General features: G+C 31.6%; 1 protein-coding gene across 1 annotated transcript; it reads left to right on the top strand.

Moving 5' to 3' along the window:
- The first annotated feature begins 745 nt into the window (after positions 1-745).
- GABA-TP1 (gamma-aminobutyrate transaminase subunit precursor isozyme 1) lies at positions 746-7,560 on the top strand. The gene is made up of 18 exons (NM_001247407.2): positions 746-988; positions 3,017-3,147; positions 3,354-3,438; positions 3,521-3,593; positions 4,245-4,342; positions 4,456-4,548; positions 4,840-4,913; positions 5,001-5,039; positions 5,129-5,217; positions 5,302-5,378; positions 5,464-5,538; positions 6,001-6,132; positions 6,215-6,302; positions 6,388-6,466; positions 6,647-6,737; positions 6,824-6,902; positions 6,985-7,100; positions 7,241-7,560. Exons 1-18 carry the CDS (start codon positions 932-934, stop codon positions 7,310-7,312), a joined length of 1,548 nt encoding a protein of 515 aa, NP_001234336.2. The 5' UTR covers positions 746-931; the 3' UTR covers positions 7,313-7,560.
- Positions 7,561-20,282: the final 12,722 nt, after the last annotated feature.

Raw genomic sequence — 20,282 nt, forward strand, 5'->3', positions numbered from 1 at the left:
TATACATAGGTTTTTAACTATGTTAATAAATTTTTAAATAGTTTACAATTTTCAATGTTTGGATACATTACTTTACATTTGGGCTTGTAAAGTTTTGTAAATAGTCCATAAGAATGATTCAATTGGTTTGGAGGATGATTATTCATACGGATGACACGAAATTGATTGATATAATTTGATTTGATTCTTATAAATTTAAGGAAAAATACGTAAGTACTCCTTTAATCTATGTTCAAAATCATAGAGACACGCCTATATTACGCATATGTTGGCTTGTGCATTATCTCTAAATTTAATAAACGAATATAATTACTTTAAATTTATTATAATGAAAATCAAATCAAATCTTTATGATGGTAACTTTTTTCTTTCCTTTTTTTAATGTGGAAATCAGAGCCTATTGATGACGATAAAATCTACGTATTCAAATAGGTAACCCCAAATTCAATGCACCATAACTTTCTCCCAAAATTAGCACAACCTTTCGTGCGTTCAACTTAAGTGTTTTACGTTTTTTTTTTTTTTAAGTTTGTAACCTTAAGTAAATATTTTGATTTGTATCTTTATGCGATAAATATGTTTTTAATTAAGAAATAAAAAAAACCCTCAAATTTTATTTATACCTATAATTAATTTTGAAATGAAAGAGGAATCCAAATCGAAATATGACACTTGAATGGATGGGTACGGAGGAAGTTAGTAGTGCTTTCTTTTTATACGACTTATTCATGATTATTAAAAACTCATATGTGGTGTCATCACTGAGTTGGAGTCCCTTTTAATCAATTTTTTTTTTCTCTCTCTTTTGGCTGGGTCTTTTATTTTTTTTTTCTCTATATATATTGCACCTTCATTTTTTTCTATGCATGTTTTATTTTTACAATATTTGATTTGTAATTAAACAACAAATTGATTCGAAGGATTTTATCAAATGGCCAAGATTTCTCGTCTTTTTGGATCCACCGTGAAAGCAGCTATCACCGCCCAGGTTTGTTTATTTTTCCTAAAATCACTTTTTTTTTGTTGAATCTTAATTTTTTCCTTCTACTTTTTTCTTCTTCTTCTATGGGTTCTTTTTGTTTTGTGTTGAAGGTGGCGCTACTTTTTTTTTTTTTTTTGCCTTTTCGTTTTTTAGGGGTTGTTTGGTTGGTGTCAGTTTTTTCAGATATTAAATTATGCGTAGTTGCTGAACAGATAAATTATATATAAAAAAGATTAATAATTAAAATTATATATAACTAGTTTGTATATTATCAATATTCGCATAATTCTATCGAAAGTCCATTTATTGAATACTATACTTAGGTTGAATCTCTTTTTGAAAGAGGAGCAAAGAGGGGTTGGGTTGTGATTTGAGATTTTTGGGATTTTATTCTCTTATTGAGTTCTAAATTAATAATCTACTGGAAATGCACAAATATTATTAATTCATATCCGAAATTTCAAAGCACGCTTATACTATACTTATACTTTACTTGAGACACTTATACTATTCCTGAACTTATTTTGTAAATAATTTTGTATCATTTCCAGTCTACGTGACACTATGTTGAGTTTAATGTGTGTTAATATTTTTTTAAGCTAGTACCATATAGTCGAAAAAAACTAAAAAATTATTTATAAATTTTTTAAAATAAGTTCAAAGCTAATAGGCCTATTGAGGCTACTAATGCATTTCCCTTATATATATTCAATTGAGTTTTAAGATAAATATAGAGATTGAATTAAAGTATTCGTTCGACTAGTATAGTTTTCTCTCTCTGGTCCTTGTTGCAGTCTAGTTGATAGGTTATGGTAAAATTGTAGCGTGGCCCTTTTCATACTTTACTTTCATAAAAAGTTACTAATATCTTTTTGGAATTTTATTGTTTTTGATTTATTTTTAGCTATTTAAGGGATTATAAAATTATTAATTTAAATCACTTAAAATAAGTCAGTCTAAACCGTTCTAGAAAATTGATTAGGGAATACATATAATTTTGCAGTTTTTATGTTTTTTTAGGAACTGTCTTCAAGTCGAAATGTTCTTTTATTTTTTTCTACTTGGGCTTTGGGTCTTTTATCTTGTTCATATTTAGGAAATCTTAAGTTGTGGGGCTACAACACTATTTTGTTATTGTTCATGTTCTTTCATTTAGTTATGTTTTTCCGTCACTATTTTCTTCTTGAGCCAGGCTCTGCGTATACTCTAACCTTTCCATATTATTTTACTAGATATATTATTGTTTGTTGGACTTGTTTTAGATATTTTCCAGCCTTGTTATGATCACCTTTCTACAGAGGAATAGTGAAACTAACTGATTTTGACACATAACTATCTTGATCAATCTACACAGCATTATAAGGGATTTCCTCACAAACCCAAAGATCATTAACTCTTTCATGGTGTTTGATTTACTGTCTTTTGAGCAATCAGTATTGTGGTAATAAAACATTAAACAGCTGACCAAGGATTATCTCATTCAATCATTTTTATAAGAATTTGTGGTCTGCACACTGGAGAGACTCTTATTTCATAACGTAATATCGGGTAATTGGGGAAGTGAAGTTTCTTAAGTCACTTTTCTAGTGATTTTAAGTTCATTTTGTGCTATCATAGTTACTTGCTTTTCGTTATGGTAAGATTTTATCGACGTATATGGAAATTCTTGGTGGTAAACTGGACCTAAATATATTTAGGACCATGCACCAGCCCTTTGAGGGTGTTAGAATTGAATTTTGACTTTTAAGCTCTTTTTTATTTTTTGAGGTGTTTGGGAAATACAAAAAGTGTTTTTGAACATTTATTATTAGGCCAAAAAGTGTACAAATAAGCTAAAAATAAAAAGTTGGGTATGCCCAACTTATGATTTTTAACTTTTAGCTTATAAGCTACTTAGAGAAAGCCAATCCAGACGACCTGTTCTTAGATGTAAGATTTTGAAGACAAAGCAAATTTATTTCCATGATACAGCACTGTTTTTGTTTCGTGATTTGCCTTTAAGTCGTTTATGTTCTAATTAATCTGTCTTTGTAGGCTGGTTTCCATGGAAAACGTATTCCAGCAGTTAGCAGTTTACAGGAGCATATTGTTAAATCAACACCGGCAAGATATAACAGTACACAGGCATGTTTGGAAAATGATATTTCTGGAACTGATAATAAAGGGTAAATTCTGTTCACTTTCCAACCGCTGGATCTCTTTTTTTGCGTTCCTTATTTATGGACAGTCATTGCTAAATGACATGGCCTTTCTTCATGAGTACTACTCTATATTTAGTCATCTGTGGAATATATTTCACTCATTTGACATAAAAGCTGCACTTGCAAGCATAAAAGGAATTTAACTAAACAATGTATCTCCGCTTTTGCAGGTTCAAGGGTCATGATATGTTGGCACCCTTCACTGCTGGGTGGCAAAGTACTGATGTTGATCCTTTGATTATAGAGAAGTCTGAGGTTAGATTTATGTCTAGTTTTGCTGTCTAACTTGAGAGAACTTTATATATCTTTCGTGATTAACTTTTACATTTTGACATAGGGATCCCATGTCTATGACATGCAAGGGAGGAAGTATATTGATACTCTAGCTGGTTTGTGGTGCACAGCACTAGGTACTTTCGATCCCTTTTATTCAGTCTTTGGCGTACTAATTCTAGCTCCAAGTATATTAACATGCATATGTCTTTCATGTATGTTTTTTTAGTCTGGTTAACATCAACAGTCACACATTGACACACTTAAGTGTTCTGCCATGTCAGATGTTTTTCTTTCACAATTTAACTGCATAATTCTTTTCGGTAATGACAATAAGTATTTGCGTCATGATTATAACATCCAAACAATTTACTTTAAAAATGAAAGTTCAGTCCATTGATGAAAACGTTGTGTATTTTCATTTTATTAATAATCAATGTCTGCTATGTTATCCTGATGTGTTGCATTTGAAATGTGTTGAAGACTAACAACTTGAACCATATATTGCAGTATTTCCATCGATGAGAACTTGTAGAATTGTTTTGATCTACTGCTGAATGTCTCCATGTTGAACTGTGACAGTCTAGTGCATGGTCAATAAACTGGAGACAGGCCTTAGAGCGGCCTTTAAAGTTTTATTTATGTGATTGCTCAAATATACAGAACAGAACACTTTTAAACCTAGACAATAGCTAATTTCTGACAGCTGTGGAACTTTGCAATGAGTTTTATTTATGATGTAATTGGAGCACATGTACAATGCTTTACCAACTTAAATATTCTTGTAGGGGGGAACGAGCCTCGCCTGGTTGATGCTGCCACTAAGCAATTAAACACATTGCCGTTTTACCATTCATTTTGGAACCGTACAACAAAACCTTCTTTGGTATGACAAAAACTTTGCAGTGTCTTTACATGAAAAGGAAAATTAAGTGATGCCTAAATTTGGGTTTTTAAGTTTTTCTTGGAACTCATGTTGATTGCATTTTGAAAATACAGGATCTTGCGAAGGAGCTTCTAGATATGTTCACTGCAAAGAAAATGGCAAAAGCTTTTTTCACCAATAGTGGATCAGAAGCCAATGATACCCAGGTTTTGCTTATTGCCTTCAAACACTTGATTATATAATTAGATCTCAGTTCTTTTCTTTAAACACTTGATAATTCATCAGAAGAACATCGTTTTTGGGATAGTGAAAGAGTGGGACATTATAATTGTTTTGAAAATTGTAAATTTATTCTGTTAGGATATGAAATGAATACAGTAGATACTTGAATTTTTTTAAATTTTTTTTGTATAGAAGTTTGATAAAAATAGCAGGAGATTATGTGAAGAAGTTTATGAGTATAATTTGTAACTTTTTCCCTTATACTTCAAATGTAGGTGAAGCTGGTCTGGTATTATAACAATGCTCTTGGAAGGCCAAACAAAAAGAAATTTATAGCTCGAGCAAAAGCGTAATTTGTGAATCTCTATCTATTTTTTTTCTTTTGGTTTCCTTTTTCCTTAGTCTTACTAATGTTTTTGTTCATTCATTGTAACAGATATCATGGTTCAACTCTTATTTCTGCCAGTCTCACTGGGTAATATAATAAAACATCATTTGAAATCAAAATCACTGAGATTCATTATTATGCTTCAAGTATCAGTTTTCTAATACTTTCTTTTGTAGCCTTCCTGCATTACATCAAAATTTTGATCTTCCTGCTCCATTTGTTCTTCACACCGACTGTCCTCATTATTGGCGTTATCATCTGCCAGGTTGTTACTTATTCTTAATGACTCTTACTTTTCTCCTCTTCCTATGGTGTAATAAACCATTTTATGTTGAAATGTATATATCAGGTGAGACAGAGGAGGAGTTCTCCACCAGGTTGGCTAAAAATTTAGAAGATCTTATCCTCAAAGAGGGGCCTGAAACAGTAACTTCCATCAACTTTTACTCTTGCTACTCAGTTTGTATATTGAGGGTGATTTATTGCTGATTAATTTGCTTTTTCACCTCAGATAGCTGCTTTTATTGCTGAACCAGTCATGGGGGCAGGAGGTGTCATACCTCCTCCAGCTACCTATTTTGATAAGGTAGTTTTCTTTGCGTTTTTGTCTGTTCTTTTTATTCCAGAAGGAGGAAGCTATATCACTTTTGCATTACTACTTAGAATGCTGCATGCAATGCTCAATCTAGGATGTAAGAGTTCGTTCTGTAGTTTTGGTGCCAAAGAATGAAGGCAATCAGCTAAGTATTTATTTAAGAAACTCCGAAGTTTGTGCTTACTGTCATTGTCAAAGAAGGGTGTAACTGGTAACCTCTTTCTGTCTGTAAAACCCAAGCATATTTGCATTTGGTTTTACCATGAGATAGAATGAAGATCATCAGCCATTGAGAAATTTGTGGGTAGAATGAGGATCATCAGCCACAAGATATGTGCAATAACAAGTCCTTTTCTTTTATTTCTGGCAGTTTTTGCAGTTATCTATCTTTAGTTCCTTCAGATTATTCTTATATACATAACTAAAACAACGATTTCTCCTTTTCATTTATAGATCCAAGCTGTAGTGAAGAAATATGACATTCTTTTCATTGCGGATGAGGTCATCTGTGCCTTTGGGAGGCTTGGAACAATGTTTGGCTCTGACATGTATAACATCAAACCTGATCTTGTCACCTTAGCAAAGGTATGTTAAACAACATCCTATCTCAGCTAAATACCAACTCATGTCTGGATGTAATAAATATCCCTTCCTGAATTTTTTTCAGGCTCTTTCTTCTGCATATATGCCTATTGGAGCTGTCCTTGTAAGCCCCGAAGTTTCTGATGTAATTCATTCTCAAAGCAATAAACTTGGTGAGCATTTTATTTATTTCATAGCACATTATAAATCATTTACTTTGTCTGTAAGTCAAAATGCTGAATTTTTTTCTGCAACTAGGTTCCTTTTCCCATGGATTCACTTATTCTGGGCATCCTGTTGCATGCGCAGTGGCATTGGAAGCTATTAAAATCTACAAGTATGTAGGCTTGAATTGCCTTTCGACTTCCTTTTATGATCATGTGCTTTTCATTCTTTATCCTCATTGCAACTTCCATATGGTTACTTTAGTATTATGATTGCTGATAACTCTGCATTTTAGTTTATGGGCTTGATACCTATTGTACTTAGCTAGTGCTGAAGATACAAATTATTTCAGGGAGCGAAATATGGTTGAGAGAGTAAATAGAATATCCCCAAAGTTTCAAGAAGGTCTGAAGGCATTTTCTGACAGTCCCATTATCGGAGAGGTACAACTCTTATCACTTGTATAAAAGTGATTAAAACTTTATAAAAGGTTTTGCTATTCATTTTCTTCACTCTTATTTTCCTGTAGATTAGGGGACTTGGTTTGATCCTTGCCACAGAGTTTGCGAACAACAAATCTCCTAATGATCCTTTCCCTCCCGAATGGGGTGCGTAATTTTCCTCATTTGCTCTTCAATTGGAGGTCATATTAAACTCTTATTTCATTCAATCGTCTCATTGCCGCCTCAGGTGTTGGTGCATATTTTGGAGCGCAATGTCAGAAGAATGGCATGTTGGTACGAGTTGCTGGTGATACCATCATGATGTCTCCTCCATTTGTAGTTACTCCAGAAGAACTTGACGAGGTATGTTTATGGCTTGCATTTATAAATGCATATATGTGTGTGTGTTTTTGCCAGAAATTGCTTTGAGGCCTTACTTTTGTGAATTCATGTTCTGCAAGTCTGATAACCAATTTTTGTGAAAATATTTTCCTTTTGTTCAGTTGATTAGAATCTATGGGAAAGCATTGAGGGAAACTGAAAAGAGAGTAGAAGAACTCAAGTCTCAGAAGTAATATTAGTTGACAGCACAAGCTTGACGATGGCGAAAAATAAAATCAAATGTGTTTGGATATTCTGTAAATGTCCAGAATGAAGTAAAGAAAGTAATATAATTTTTAGTCCAAGTTGTTTTCTCTTTCATTTTACATGCAGTATAGTTGCACCAGTTGACTTGTTGATGAATATATGTATCCCCTTAACCAGTAATCACCAAATTGCATTTCACAAAAAAATCGAATTATCAATCTATATTCTTGTAATTAATTGGGTTTTTATATGTTTGAGTTGGTATGGTAGTGCACATTTCTCCTGAAGTCTTTTCTGTCAAAGAAAGAATATTTTCTTAGAAGTTACATGTTTTATCATGATCTACCATTTCATAAATTCGCTTCTATCTGTCCATGCTAATTTCAGAAGCATGAAATCGCGCTACAAACTTCTTGGTTAGTCGTAAGTAGGGCAAAGAGTTGGATTGGATTTGAATGGATTGAGTAATAATGGTTTGGATTACAATTCATCCAAATAGAATATGAGCGAATAAGGATTTGGTCAAATATTGTTTGGGCAAATTGGTTCTGACTTAGTTAAATAAATTTGTTTTTTGAATATGGGTAAATGGAGTGTTAAAGTATTTAGTTATCATTGGATTCATTGTCGCTATAAGCTTTAGGGACATTTTAAAAAAAGTATTAATTACTATTTAAAAATATATTTAGTGACAATTAAATTATTACCGCTAAAAATCATTATTGGATGTAGTGTATGCTGTAGAGTTATTGATAATTAGGATACAAGTGAAGTGGTACTATTAAAAGGTAACATGTATTTCTTGACGGTATGAATTCGGGTCCCAACAATTAGCAACTTACAATTTATTTCAATTAGCTTCGGCATCAATTACTTGGTGGCACTAATATAAAACTTTGAAGAACAACGTTTAAATATTATTTCATGGTTACATAAATCTTAAGATTACGCATACACGTGCAACACATATATGGTGAATCTAATAATTTCTTAAAAAATACCACTATAAAGAATAATATGTGGATCGAGATTGCTAATTTGGATATATAGTTTTTCCATCTTATAAATCTGCTCTTGTTAGTTCAAAAACAATATGAATCCTAAACTAATACAACATTGATATTCCCCTAATTCAGAATAGTCTTTGTATCATTCGCACTTTTGGTTTTCTAATCTTGCAAAGTACTAACTACTATACATAACTCTCTGGTAGAGAAACTCAAATTTGAGACTTAGAGTCTCTTTGGAAAAAAAAAAAACAGAAAACTTTTCAGTTTGAATATTCCTCTTAACCAAAAAGGATGTTTCTCCTGGACGTCGTATTCCAAGTATCATTTGGTATCTAGTTGAAGTTATGTATTGATTAGTTACGTAAGTGAATCTATGTATTAATTTGTGCAAATATTAGATAAGTTATTCCACCTGCATAAAATAATACCATAAATTTCTTCATAAATTATACATAAATTAATTATATAAATTTCTAAATTGCAAATCAAATATCTTAATTTTTTTAAATATAACTAATTTACCACCTAATTAACTACCAAACATAACATTTCTTGTACAAAATTTTATACCTACTAAACCAACAAACAAACAACCCTTAAAAGTGCACTAATAATATTTCCTTGTTAGATTTGTGATTTCAACTTCAAAACAACTTGGCCACGTTCCGTAACCGACCTAACATTCCAGACAAAGACACATACATATATTATTATTTTTCATTTTTTGTTCCATAAGCAGATTAGCATCTGATGATTAAATAGGTTCTTAACCAAGATTTATTTTCTGATAATTTTACTTTCAAAAGTGGACTAAGTTTCAAAAGATGATTAAACAGGTTCACTATAAAAAATGGATCATTTTGCGGAGGGTTTTTTATCGATTTGTTGAAGTTTTTAATCCTCACAAAATCAATTGAGGTGGTTTTAGAAATCCCACTATTGTCTATGTCATGAGCATATTTACGATGGTTTAATAGAACCTCCATTATGTCCGTCACAAAATACATTTGTAATTTGTGGTGGTTTTTAAAATTAATTTGTGATAATTCGTAATCCCTTAAATATTATTTTAGAAATTTAATAAGTACACTCTACTACATAGTCTTAATATCTTCTTTAATTCTTTTGAAAGGGTTTTTACCTTTTTTTTTTATTTACTCTCCCTAGGAGCTCCAACCCCTTTTTGCTACCTTTGTGACTCGAATTCGCAACTCAACTCCTACTTTCTTTACTCCCTTGGTGACTCGAACTCGCAATCTTTGGGTTGGAAGTGAGGGGTACTTACCATCCGACCAACTCCTTCTCGTTATTAAGAAACTTGAGTTATGTCATTTATAACATAGACTACATTTAAAATATTCAAGTTGCAAAACGACATAAATCTTAATTTATGACAAATTGACACAATTAATAACTATGTTTGTGTCACGACCCAAAAATGGACGTGATGACACTCGTCTTATCCCACCAAGACAAGTCAGCCTAAAACTCAACCATTACATTAAGTGCGGAAATAAAATATAAGTAACTTAATAAAAACCCCAAAACCTGGTAGTCACGTGTACAAGCCTCTAAAATATTACAATTGATTAAAATGAAAACTCAAGTCTCAAATGAACTTGTTTCTAGAATAGAACAAGATCATAATTAAGGAGAAGAAAGTCTGCTGAGATGAAAACAGCTACCTCACAAATCTCCAAGAAGCCTCGGAAAAGAAGAGAATGACAAGTACAACAAAAATCCAGGCTCATAACCTACAAAAATTTGTAGTAGCAAGGGGTGAGTACCAAACCACACGGTACTCATCAAGTAAACCTCTAAACACAAGCTAAGGGGATGAAATACGGGTACTCCTACCACCCCCAACCGAACCTCCACAACTACAACCTGCAGTAAATTCAACCCAACCTAACAGCTCACAGTTTACATAGCACGTAGCTCAACAACAACACTTAGACAAATTACATATCCTCAACAACAACACTTTAACAAATTACATATCCTCAACAACAATACTTCAACAAATTATATATCCGCAATAACAAGCTCAATATTGATCAATCACAAGTTCCGCAGAAAGGCAATCAGAAGACCAGCAAAACACGATATCAAGTTCACTAATGATAAGTATGTGCAATGCAATGGAATGCAATGTCAAGTATAATGATGCATGTCTGACCTAGTGATACATACCCGCTGTCTCTCAGTCCGGGACCCATGGGGGACATATCTGTCCATGCATCTGTCGCAGCGCACGACACGACCCTCGATAACAGTAACCATCGCGGCGCGCGATACGTCCCTCGAAATATAGTATCCATCGCGGCGCGCGATACGTCCCTCGAAATATAGTATCCATCGCTGCGAGCGATACGTCCCTCGAAATGGTACATCCTCTTTAAGTTATCATTCTTTCTCAATGCACATAACACTTTCACAACCATGTCTCAGAATAATGCAATGACATGTTCACACAAATAATGAGGAGATCACCATTTTCATAACATTGCACAGTTCACAACCACACAAGCATGAAATCACATCAACAATGATTCAACAAGCCATCAAACTTTTCTCAACACATCACACATAAATAATTAATCACATCGCCTTTTGTTATCCCTTTTATTTCATCATTAGAATTAATCAATGTGGACAAGTCAACCCATCACCAATCCCGTTACTCCCAAACATATATCACAAGGACATATACGCATTCCATACACTTAACAAGAGTTTAGAAATCCACTTGCCTTAGTCAATTGAATAATTACCCTTGGGCTTGAGCCTTCCCTTTCCGTTGAGCTTCTGAACCAATGGAATCTATTCAAGTATACATTCACAGTAAGGTTTCAAAAGTAACAACACTCACACTTTTATGTGTTTAACCTTGACCTAAAAATACACTCCAAATTTATAATCAAGTTTGTAATTCTTGATGTCAATTGTCAATTAACATGTCAACCCTTTAAATTTTCTACAAATCTCAAGTCCAGGACTAAGTTTCAATTTCTCTGAATATCATAAATCTAATGATATTCATACAATACTATTTGACTAGATATTTAACTAGATATATGAATACAACAAAACTTACTTAATACTATCTTAGCGATAAGGAAGATCCAACAATTTTTAAACCACGAAAAATAATATTAAACCCATTAAAATCGGCATAATATCACATAAAACTTAGTTGAAGTTATCCCTCGTAGTGATTGTTTAATCGTGGTCAATCAATTGATATTATTATCATATTATTTTTTATGCATCAGTTAGATGCTCTTAGGTTTTATTTAATTTTAATATTATTATTAATAATATTTTCAACTCAACCTTAAAATTTTCGTACACATATTGACCGCATAACTCAATCAATTAACAATGTTATTACTGCATATTTCATTCCTAATTCCTAATTATTAATACTAAAAAGGTCAATCATTGTTCAATCATCATGCCATTAATAGCCATTAACAATTTTCCACTAAAAAAAAAATGTTAGCATAGGTTATCAAATCCAGTTTCTTTTCTTTTTCTTTCAAAGCCATTTCCTTTTTAATAATAATAATACTAAACTATTCATTCATATATACAATACCAAATTGTGTTTGGATTACCTTGGAATATGGCTAGTAAGTTTGGAATTCGCCGATGATTGTCGCTGCTTCCGTTTTTCCCAAGTTTTGTTTTCTTCTTATATTTTTTTATAGTCTAAAATTATTAAACCCTACTAAATTACTTTTAAAACATGGGCCTAATAGGATAGAATATTAATAAATTATTAAAATTGTATTCACTATTTAAATAACCATAGTAAAATTAGTAATTCAAAATTCCCATTAAAATTTTACGGAAAGGGACCTTTATTAAAGAGACATAACTAGTTTTCAGAATAGCCTAGCAGGTCATTACAGTTTGATGACTTAAAGTTTAAAACTTTAACAAGTGATTTCCCATCAAACAAATGGGAAAAAAGGTAATATAGTAATTTGATTTATTATTTTTATTTCATATTTTCTTTCATCACAACAACATTATATATTGTTATACATAATAAAATTTAGTTGATATAGTATTAGATGAATTTCAAATTTTAATAAATTCATATTCATTAATTTTTAGATAAAGACAAATTTAATACATTCATATATAAAAATAATCTTAACTATATAGTAATTGGGTCTTAATAGAACATCCTAATATTTAAAACCTATATTTAAAGTCAAATATTAAAAGTTAAATGCACAACTTAATTATATTCAAATATTGACATCTTAATCTTATTAAAAATAAATTATACCTACATGATCTCAAATGATTTCTCATTTTAAAGTCAAAACGTGCTACTGGTACCTTATGGTGAAGGTTGTTATTTGTTAATCTTACCTAATCTTGTATAACTGCACATCCAACATCCACTTCTTTAAAATATTTTCATCTATTATTTATTCTCTTGAAAGAATGAACCTAAACATCTAAATTGTTTGTACTTTGATACCACAATTCAATTTACAACGTTATTTGATCTTCTCATGCTAATTAAACATGTAATGCATATAATCAGTTGTATTTTTACTTTCCATGATTATCTTCTTTTTTAAAGTGCTTTCTATATTTTAAGTTTTTTTTTTCTAATTTTCTATTTTGTACAAGTGTAACAAATTCTAATGAATTGTGGCATTTACAAATTAAAGTTCCACAATTTGATGTAATTTGCAGAGGTTATCACAAACCTCCACAATAAAATCGCTACAAATTATAATAAATTGCAATGTTCACAAAACCTCACAAATTGACGTAATTTGCGAAGATTATCACAAACCTCTACAATAAAACCGTTACAAAATAAATTATATCACAGGAGTTAAAATAAACGCTACAAAATAATTCATAGTCAAATTTTCTAAAAACCCCACAAATAAACCTCTCAAAATTAGCTCGTTTGTTTTTGTGGTTCTTAAGCTAATTTTCTTTGACCTTGGTCTTAGGTATATAAAATAATAATGCCAAAATTGAATTTAATTGGCAGCCTAAAGTTGGCGGTCATTGGGGGATGAATTGACCAATTATATTTATTATTTGAATAAAACTTTCAACTCAAATGTTGAACTATATACTGGTCTAAGTTCAGCTTAGCCGGCCATGATTTAGTCACACCATATTTGTTTACCCATTTTATACAAGTCAACCATCTAATTATTTATTCTTATTAAACATCCATTGATAATTTCCACAAGAGTTAATTAGTATAAATATTCTCAAAAATTAATTTCAACATCATTTTCAGAAAACTTCATCAGAAACTAAATCAAAATTAAAGAAGTTACATATAGTATGGGAGTCAATAATACGATTCAGTCGATTTTAAAAATAAATTCTTTACATATATTATCCTTAAAAAAGTGATACTATATGCTCAATAGTGATATGACATGTTTGGAAATTTTTTAGTTATTATTTCATATGAATGGAATTCAACATGAAGATTTTATAATGTTTTCTAATTTCTAAACTTGACATATAAAATACATATAAATTTATTCAGTTTGTATTAGGTATTAAAATGAAGAAAAATGCTATCCTAATTTCTGGTAAGATATTATGAATTATACATTAAAACATATAATAATATTTACATGAAAAAAATATAATAATCATTCGGCTAGATTCGATATTTTTTTAGAATTGTTTTGACACCCACTACCAAGTGACATATGAGTTTGCCTCATAGCTTGTTGAAGACAAAGCTAGGGGATTAATTTCACATGTCTAACATGGTGAGTCAAAGATGACAATCCAACTAACATGGCCACAACATACTAATGACATCAAAAAGGAAAAAACAAAAAGGAGAATAATTCGAATTACTTTTACTTGTACACTTTAAATTTTGTATATTTTTAAGAAATCATAACTAATATGTCAAATTAAAATGAACATATTCGCTATTTACTGTATAATTTCACCAGACATTTTACCTCACATATATTTAATAATATTAGTTATTATTCATATTAATTGATGTAAGTCTTGAATTCTTGAGTCTTGAAAATATTTTAAATATGTGGAGGGGAAATATCATATCTTTTAATTAATTTTTAATATGTTAAAAATGACAATCTATTTTTTAATATTAAACAAGTAAAAATGAAGGACCAAGTGAGTACGATTGTGTTATTATTGAGGAGACGTTATCTTTTCCTGGTATAAATTACCTACTATCGGAAAAAGAGTCTATGACCAGTATAATAATTAAAAGAAACTTAGACTGGCTAGCATAGAGACTAGGCGTTACAATGTGAACAATAATTATATATACATAACGTGCATATTATCACCATGAGTGATTAATGCATTTATGTTTACTCTTTAGGTTTAAAGTCGAATGTAACAACTCGTGTAGTCGGTTTGGGCACTAAAAATTCTTATGTTAGAAAATACTTTCTGATAGATTTAAGTGGGTGTTTTGGACTATTCATAATTATAATTATGAAATTAGTGGGATAGTTTTACTAATTTATTTAATTAATGGTTAAGAAATAATATTATAATTAATAGTGGGTCACTTTTATCACTATTATAATTATATGAGTATAATAATTAGGGTAACAAATAATCTGTAGAAGAAAAGAAAAGAGGAAAAAAGAAGAACAGTGAGAAAGACGGCTTACTTGTGCAGCTACATTAAAGATTAAGCGTGGATTCGTTTAGCGGTAAGTTTCTTTATAAATTCGTAACATGCAGATTGGTGGAAAAAATATATTAGTTCTTGTAAAACCATAAATGTTCAGGTGTATGCTAAATTGCTACGATATAGGTTTAAGTACAAATTGTTGATTGAAAAAGTTAGGCAGCCATTAATCATTAATATGTAAACAAATTGGAAGATTAAGGTATGGATGTGCAGGTGGAAAAGCTTACTGCCACTGGGTTGGCACCAGTAACTTAAAATTTTAGACATTAAAATATTTTATACCTTATTATATGTTATAGTTTTATACATTGAAGTATGAAATAAATTATGGTTGGATAAGAAGGTATTAGATGAGAAGAATTGCTAAGTTGTAAAATTGGGTTAGACGTTTTGCCACTAGGGTTCGAAACCAGTGCTTAATCTTGAATTAAACTGCGTATCATCCTCTTATAAATTGAGTTTAGTATATTAAAATAGGTAATTAAGTATTAGGTGTATGAAATTATTTATATTTCATTAAAGTTATGTTAATTAGGGGAACTAAGACCTACCCTTAGTTTAAACTTTAGGAATTTGATTTTATAATTAGGTGAGTTTTTGGGTCTAGGGTAAATATAGAATAATCTGAGTGTTTATAGACTCGTTAACCTACAAATTGTTTATATATATACTTGATAGATTGGAAAGGTTCGGAGGCAATAAGGAAAGGAAAGGCATTGGAGAAGTAGTTATTTGACTTCAATTCTTCGGTGGAGGTAGGTTATGGTTTATGCTATTTGATAGTAAACTCTTAATAGTGATTGATATGCCTTAAATGATATTGTGAAGTTCTCTATGTACTTGACTGTGTGATTGTGTGATTTGGTTGTGTGGTTTGTGATTGGTCTGAAATCCTGAGACCGTAGAATTTATATTCTCTAATCCTATCTATAGAAGTGATGCCTTGATTAAAGAAGGCTTGATGAAAATAATATAACAATGAATTGAAAGTGGTGATAATAAAGAATAAATTAACGGTATTCTTGGATCGGAGTGTCACGTTTCGACACGGTAATCTTGGATCGGAGTGTCATATTCCGACACGGTATTCTTGGATCGGAGTGTCACGTTCCGACACGATATTTTTGGATTGGAGTGTCACGCTCCGACACGATAATATTAAAGGAAAAATATGTTGAATTAATGGAAGATATTCAATCTCAAAGAACTCAACTCCCAAAATGGTTTGGTTTGGAGACATGAGTCCTCATGTGTGATCTTGATACCATTGACTTAATACGTGCTTACTTCATTGTTATTGACACTTGTTCATGTTGTTTGTTGTTTATCACATGTTAAGTGCTATAGTTGAGTTCATACTATTATTCTTTGTATATTAGTTACTATTTTGGGTTGACCGATGATACTTACTCAGTACATGTTGCCTCGTACTGAGCCCTACTTACCTATGACTTCTGATTTCCCTCAGCTCTAGCCAGCCTCCCGCATATCAAGTTACAGGGTGAGCTATCCATTCAAGCTCGTGTTGGATTCTCTCGGTCACGACATGATGTCCTATACTTTTGGACACATACCATTTTATTCTTTATTTTAGTGTATTCGATATTCTTAGACTTAGTATTGGAGATTAGATGTCCTTGATGTGATGACTATCAGATTTTGGGATGATAAGTATTAAACTTTAGAAACTTATTTAAATTGGTTGCTTAGTATCTTTTGGAGCTTCCGCATTATTTATATTATTTATAGTTGAACTATTGGTATATGTTGGGGTTTAGATTTGTTCGTTCGCCCACCTAAGGAGGTAAGTATGGGTGCCATTCACGACCCGTTTTGGGTCGTGACAAACTTGGTATCAAAGCGTTAGGTTCGTTGATCTCATCACACAAGGACAAGTCTTGTAGAGTCTTGCGGAATGGTAAGGGGACGCCTTTACTTTTCTTCGAGAAGCTATAGGACTTTAGGAAAGCTCATTTCTTTCTTTCTTTCGTGCTACTATTTGAATCCAATTGGTATCTAGGTGATACAAATTGGTATCTGAACTTCTTCACTCTATTTCAAATATGGGTACTACTAGAGTATTTGAAGTTGAAATAGCAACAACAAAAATAAATGTCCTTAGAAATAGATATATTTTCTCGATCGCAAAATGTGGTGGTAAACTCATGTCGAGTGTCGGTTAATAAAGACACTACTATGACTTCATCGAGTGAGGATATATTAGAGAAAGTCATCGATGCTTACTTGGTTAGAGTTAGGAAGTGTGTTATTTTTGTTATTGAATTGATCTAAGAAGAGTTTTCTTCTGAGTTTTGATTTAGAATGTGAATTAAAATGTCATGGATTATTAAGTAAAACATGAGATCGGTAAGCAAGCTAGATAAACAAGAGTTTGATATATTGAACGAGCGAGATATTTAGAATTTGCACCATGAAAAGAATTTGAGAAGAGTGAAAGAATAAGCCTCTCGTATAAATCCATGGGGTGTAGTTGATGGTTGTTTTAATTTTTGCCTATGAGTTTAGATATAATTGTGAGATGTGAACTAGTTCGGTACAGACTTACTAGGAGTTTATTATCGACTTCAAAAAAAATGAGTTTTGGTTTAGGTGACAAATAATGAGGTATGAAAATTTAAGTATTTTACAATGAGGTTAGATTGCTCAAATTAGGATAGAAGACTTAAGAATGATGTAAAAGGTGAGATATAATTCTACATAGTTATTAAGAATAAAGTTGGGTTAATACTACTCTATTGATGGGACTTCATAGAATGTTAAGGTGTGTTACATGGATATTTGATGGTTAATAGAGGTTATGAGCTTATAGTATACAGAATAGTTTGAGTGACAAAGAATTTTCCTAAGTGTTGGCATGATATATATAATGGTTTAAAATGGTACCTTAACCATGGTATGTGAAAGTGGTGTAGAGTTGACTTTGGGTGTGATTTAATAGTTTTGTCTCAATGAAAAGGTACTATCACATTTGAAATTAGTGCTATAGGCCTTATTTGGGACTCGTATCTGTCAGGAAATGCTTAAATAGAAAGAGATAGCCATAGTTTGAACATGTATTTGATAAGTATACTTTGATACTAATGATGGTTTGAGAGTGAGGTAGATGATCGATGTAGTTATACGTTTTGTTATTATTAAGAGTGTTGACTTCAATGAATGTGGAGTTTGATAAACCAAGTATGTGTGCAATTATATTAGAGACATTTTATGAGGGGAGGTGTAGATCTCTAGTTTTTGATACTATTTAGATGAGACAATGAGTACTAATATTTTGGAATAATCATTGAGATAACTATCCTTTCTTGCCTTGCCTTCCTTTGATCGTTCGAGGACGAACGATGAGTAAATTGGTATCTATTGTAACAACACGTGTAGTCGGTTTGGGCACTAGAAATATTTATGTTTGAAAATACTTTCTGATAGATTTAAGTGGGTGTTTTGGACTATTCATAATTATAATTATGAAATATGGGGTAGTTTTACTAATTTATTTAGTTAATGGTTAAGAAATAATATTATAATTAATAGTGGGTCACTTTTATCACTATTATAATTATATGAGTATAATAATTAGGGTAACAAATAATCTGTAGAAGAAAAGAAAAGGGAAAAAAAGAAGAACATTGAGAAAGACGGCTTACCTATGCAGCTACATTAGAGATTAAGCGTAGATTCGTTTAGCGGTAAGTTTCTTTATAAATTCGTAACATGCAGATTGGTGGAAAGAATATATTAGTTCTTGTAAAACTATAAATGTTCAGGTGAATGCTAAATTGCTACGATATAGGTTTAAGTACAAATTGTTGATTGAAAAAGTTAGGCAGCCATTAATCATTAATGTGTAAACAAATTGGAAGATTAAGGTATGTATGTGCAGGTGGAAAAGCTTACTGCCACTGGGTTGGCACCAGTAACTTAAAATTTTAGACATTAAAATATTTTATACCTTATTATATGTTATAGTTTTATACATTGAAGTATGAAATTAATTATGGTTGGATAAGAAGGTATTAGATGAGAAGAATTGCTAAGTTGTAAAATTGGGTTAGACGTTTTGCCACTAGGGTTCGAAACCAGTGCTTAATCTTGAATTAAACTGCGTATCATCCTCTTATAAATTGAGTTTAGTATATTAAAATAGGTAATTAAGTATTAGGTGTATGAAATTATTTATATTTCATTAAAGTTATGTTAATTAGGGGAACTAAGACCTACCCTTAGTTTGAACTTTAGGAATTTGATTTTATAATTAGGTGAGTTTTTGGGTCTAGGCTAAATATAGAATAATCTGAGTGTTTATAGACTCGTTAACTTACAAATTGTTTATATATATACTTGATAGATTGGAAAGGTTCGGAGGCAATAAGGAAAGGAAAGGCATTGGAGAAGTAGTTACTTGACTTCAATTCTTCGGTGGAGGTAGGTTATGGTTTATGCTATTTGATAGTAAACTCTTAATAGTGATTGATATGCCTTGAATGATATTGTGAAGTTCTCTATGTACTTGACTGTGTGATTGTGTGATTTGGTTGTGTGGTTTGTGATTGGTCTGAAATCCTGAGACCGTAGAATTTATATTCTCTAATCCTATCTATAGAAGTGATGCCTTGATTAAAGAAGGCTTGATGAAAATAATATAACAATGAATTGAAAGCGGTGATAATAAAGAATAAACTAACGGTATTCTTGGATCGGAGTGTCACGTTTCGACACGGTAATCTTGGATCGGAGTGTCATATTCCGACACGGTATTCTTGGATCGGAGTGTCACGTTCCGACACGATATTTTTGGATTGGAGTGTCACGCTCCGACACGATAATATTAAAGGAAAAATATGTTGAATTAATGGAAGATATTCAATCTCAAAGAACTCAACTCCCAAAATGGTTTGGTTTGGAGACATGAGTCCTCATGTGTGATCTTGATACCATTGACTTAATACGTGCTTACTTCATTGTTATTGACACTTGTTCATGTTGTTTGTTGCTTATCACATGTTAAGTGCTATAGTTGAGTTCATACTATTATTCTTTGTATATTAGTTACTATTTTGGGTTGACCGATGATACTTACTCAGTACATGTTGCCTCGTACTGAGCCCTACTTACCTATGACTTCTGATTTCCCTCAGCTCTAGCCAGCCTCCCGCATATCAAGTTACAGGGTGAGCTATCCATTCAAGCTCGTGTTGGATTCTCTCGGTCACGACATGATGTCCTATACTTTTG

Source organism: Solanum lycopersicum, chromosome 7 (assembly GCF_036512215.1).
Source record: "Solanum lycopersicum chromosome 7, SLM_r2.1".
Taxonomy (NCBI): Eukaryota; Viridiplantae; Streptophyta; class Magnoliopsida; order Solanales; family Solanaceae; genus Solanum; species Solanum lycopersicum.

Coding starts and splice junctions, on each gene's coding strand:
- GABA-TP1 (NM_001247407.2), top strand. CDS start 932: ATGGCCAAGATTTCTCGTCTTTTTGGATCCACCGTGAAAGCAGCTATC. Junction 5,040..5,128: donor ATTTCTGCCAGTCTCACTGG/GTAATATAATAA, acceptor TTTCTTTTGTAG/CCTTCCTGCATTACATCAAA. Junction 6,467..6,646: donor GAAGCTATTAAAATCTACAA/GTATGTAGGCTT, acceptor AAATTATTTCAG/GGAGCGAAATATGGTTGAGA.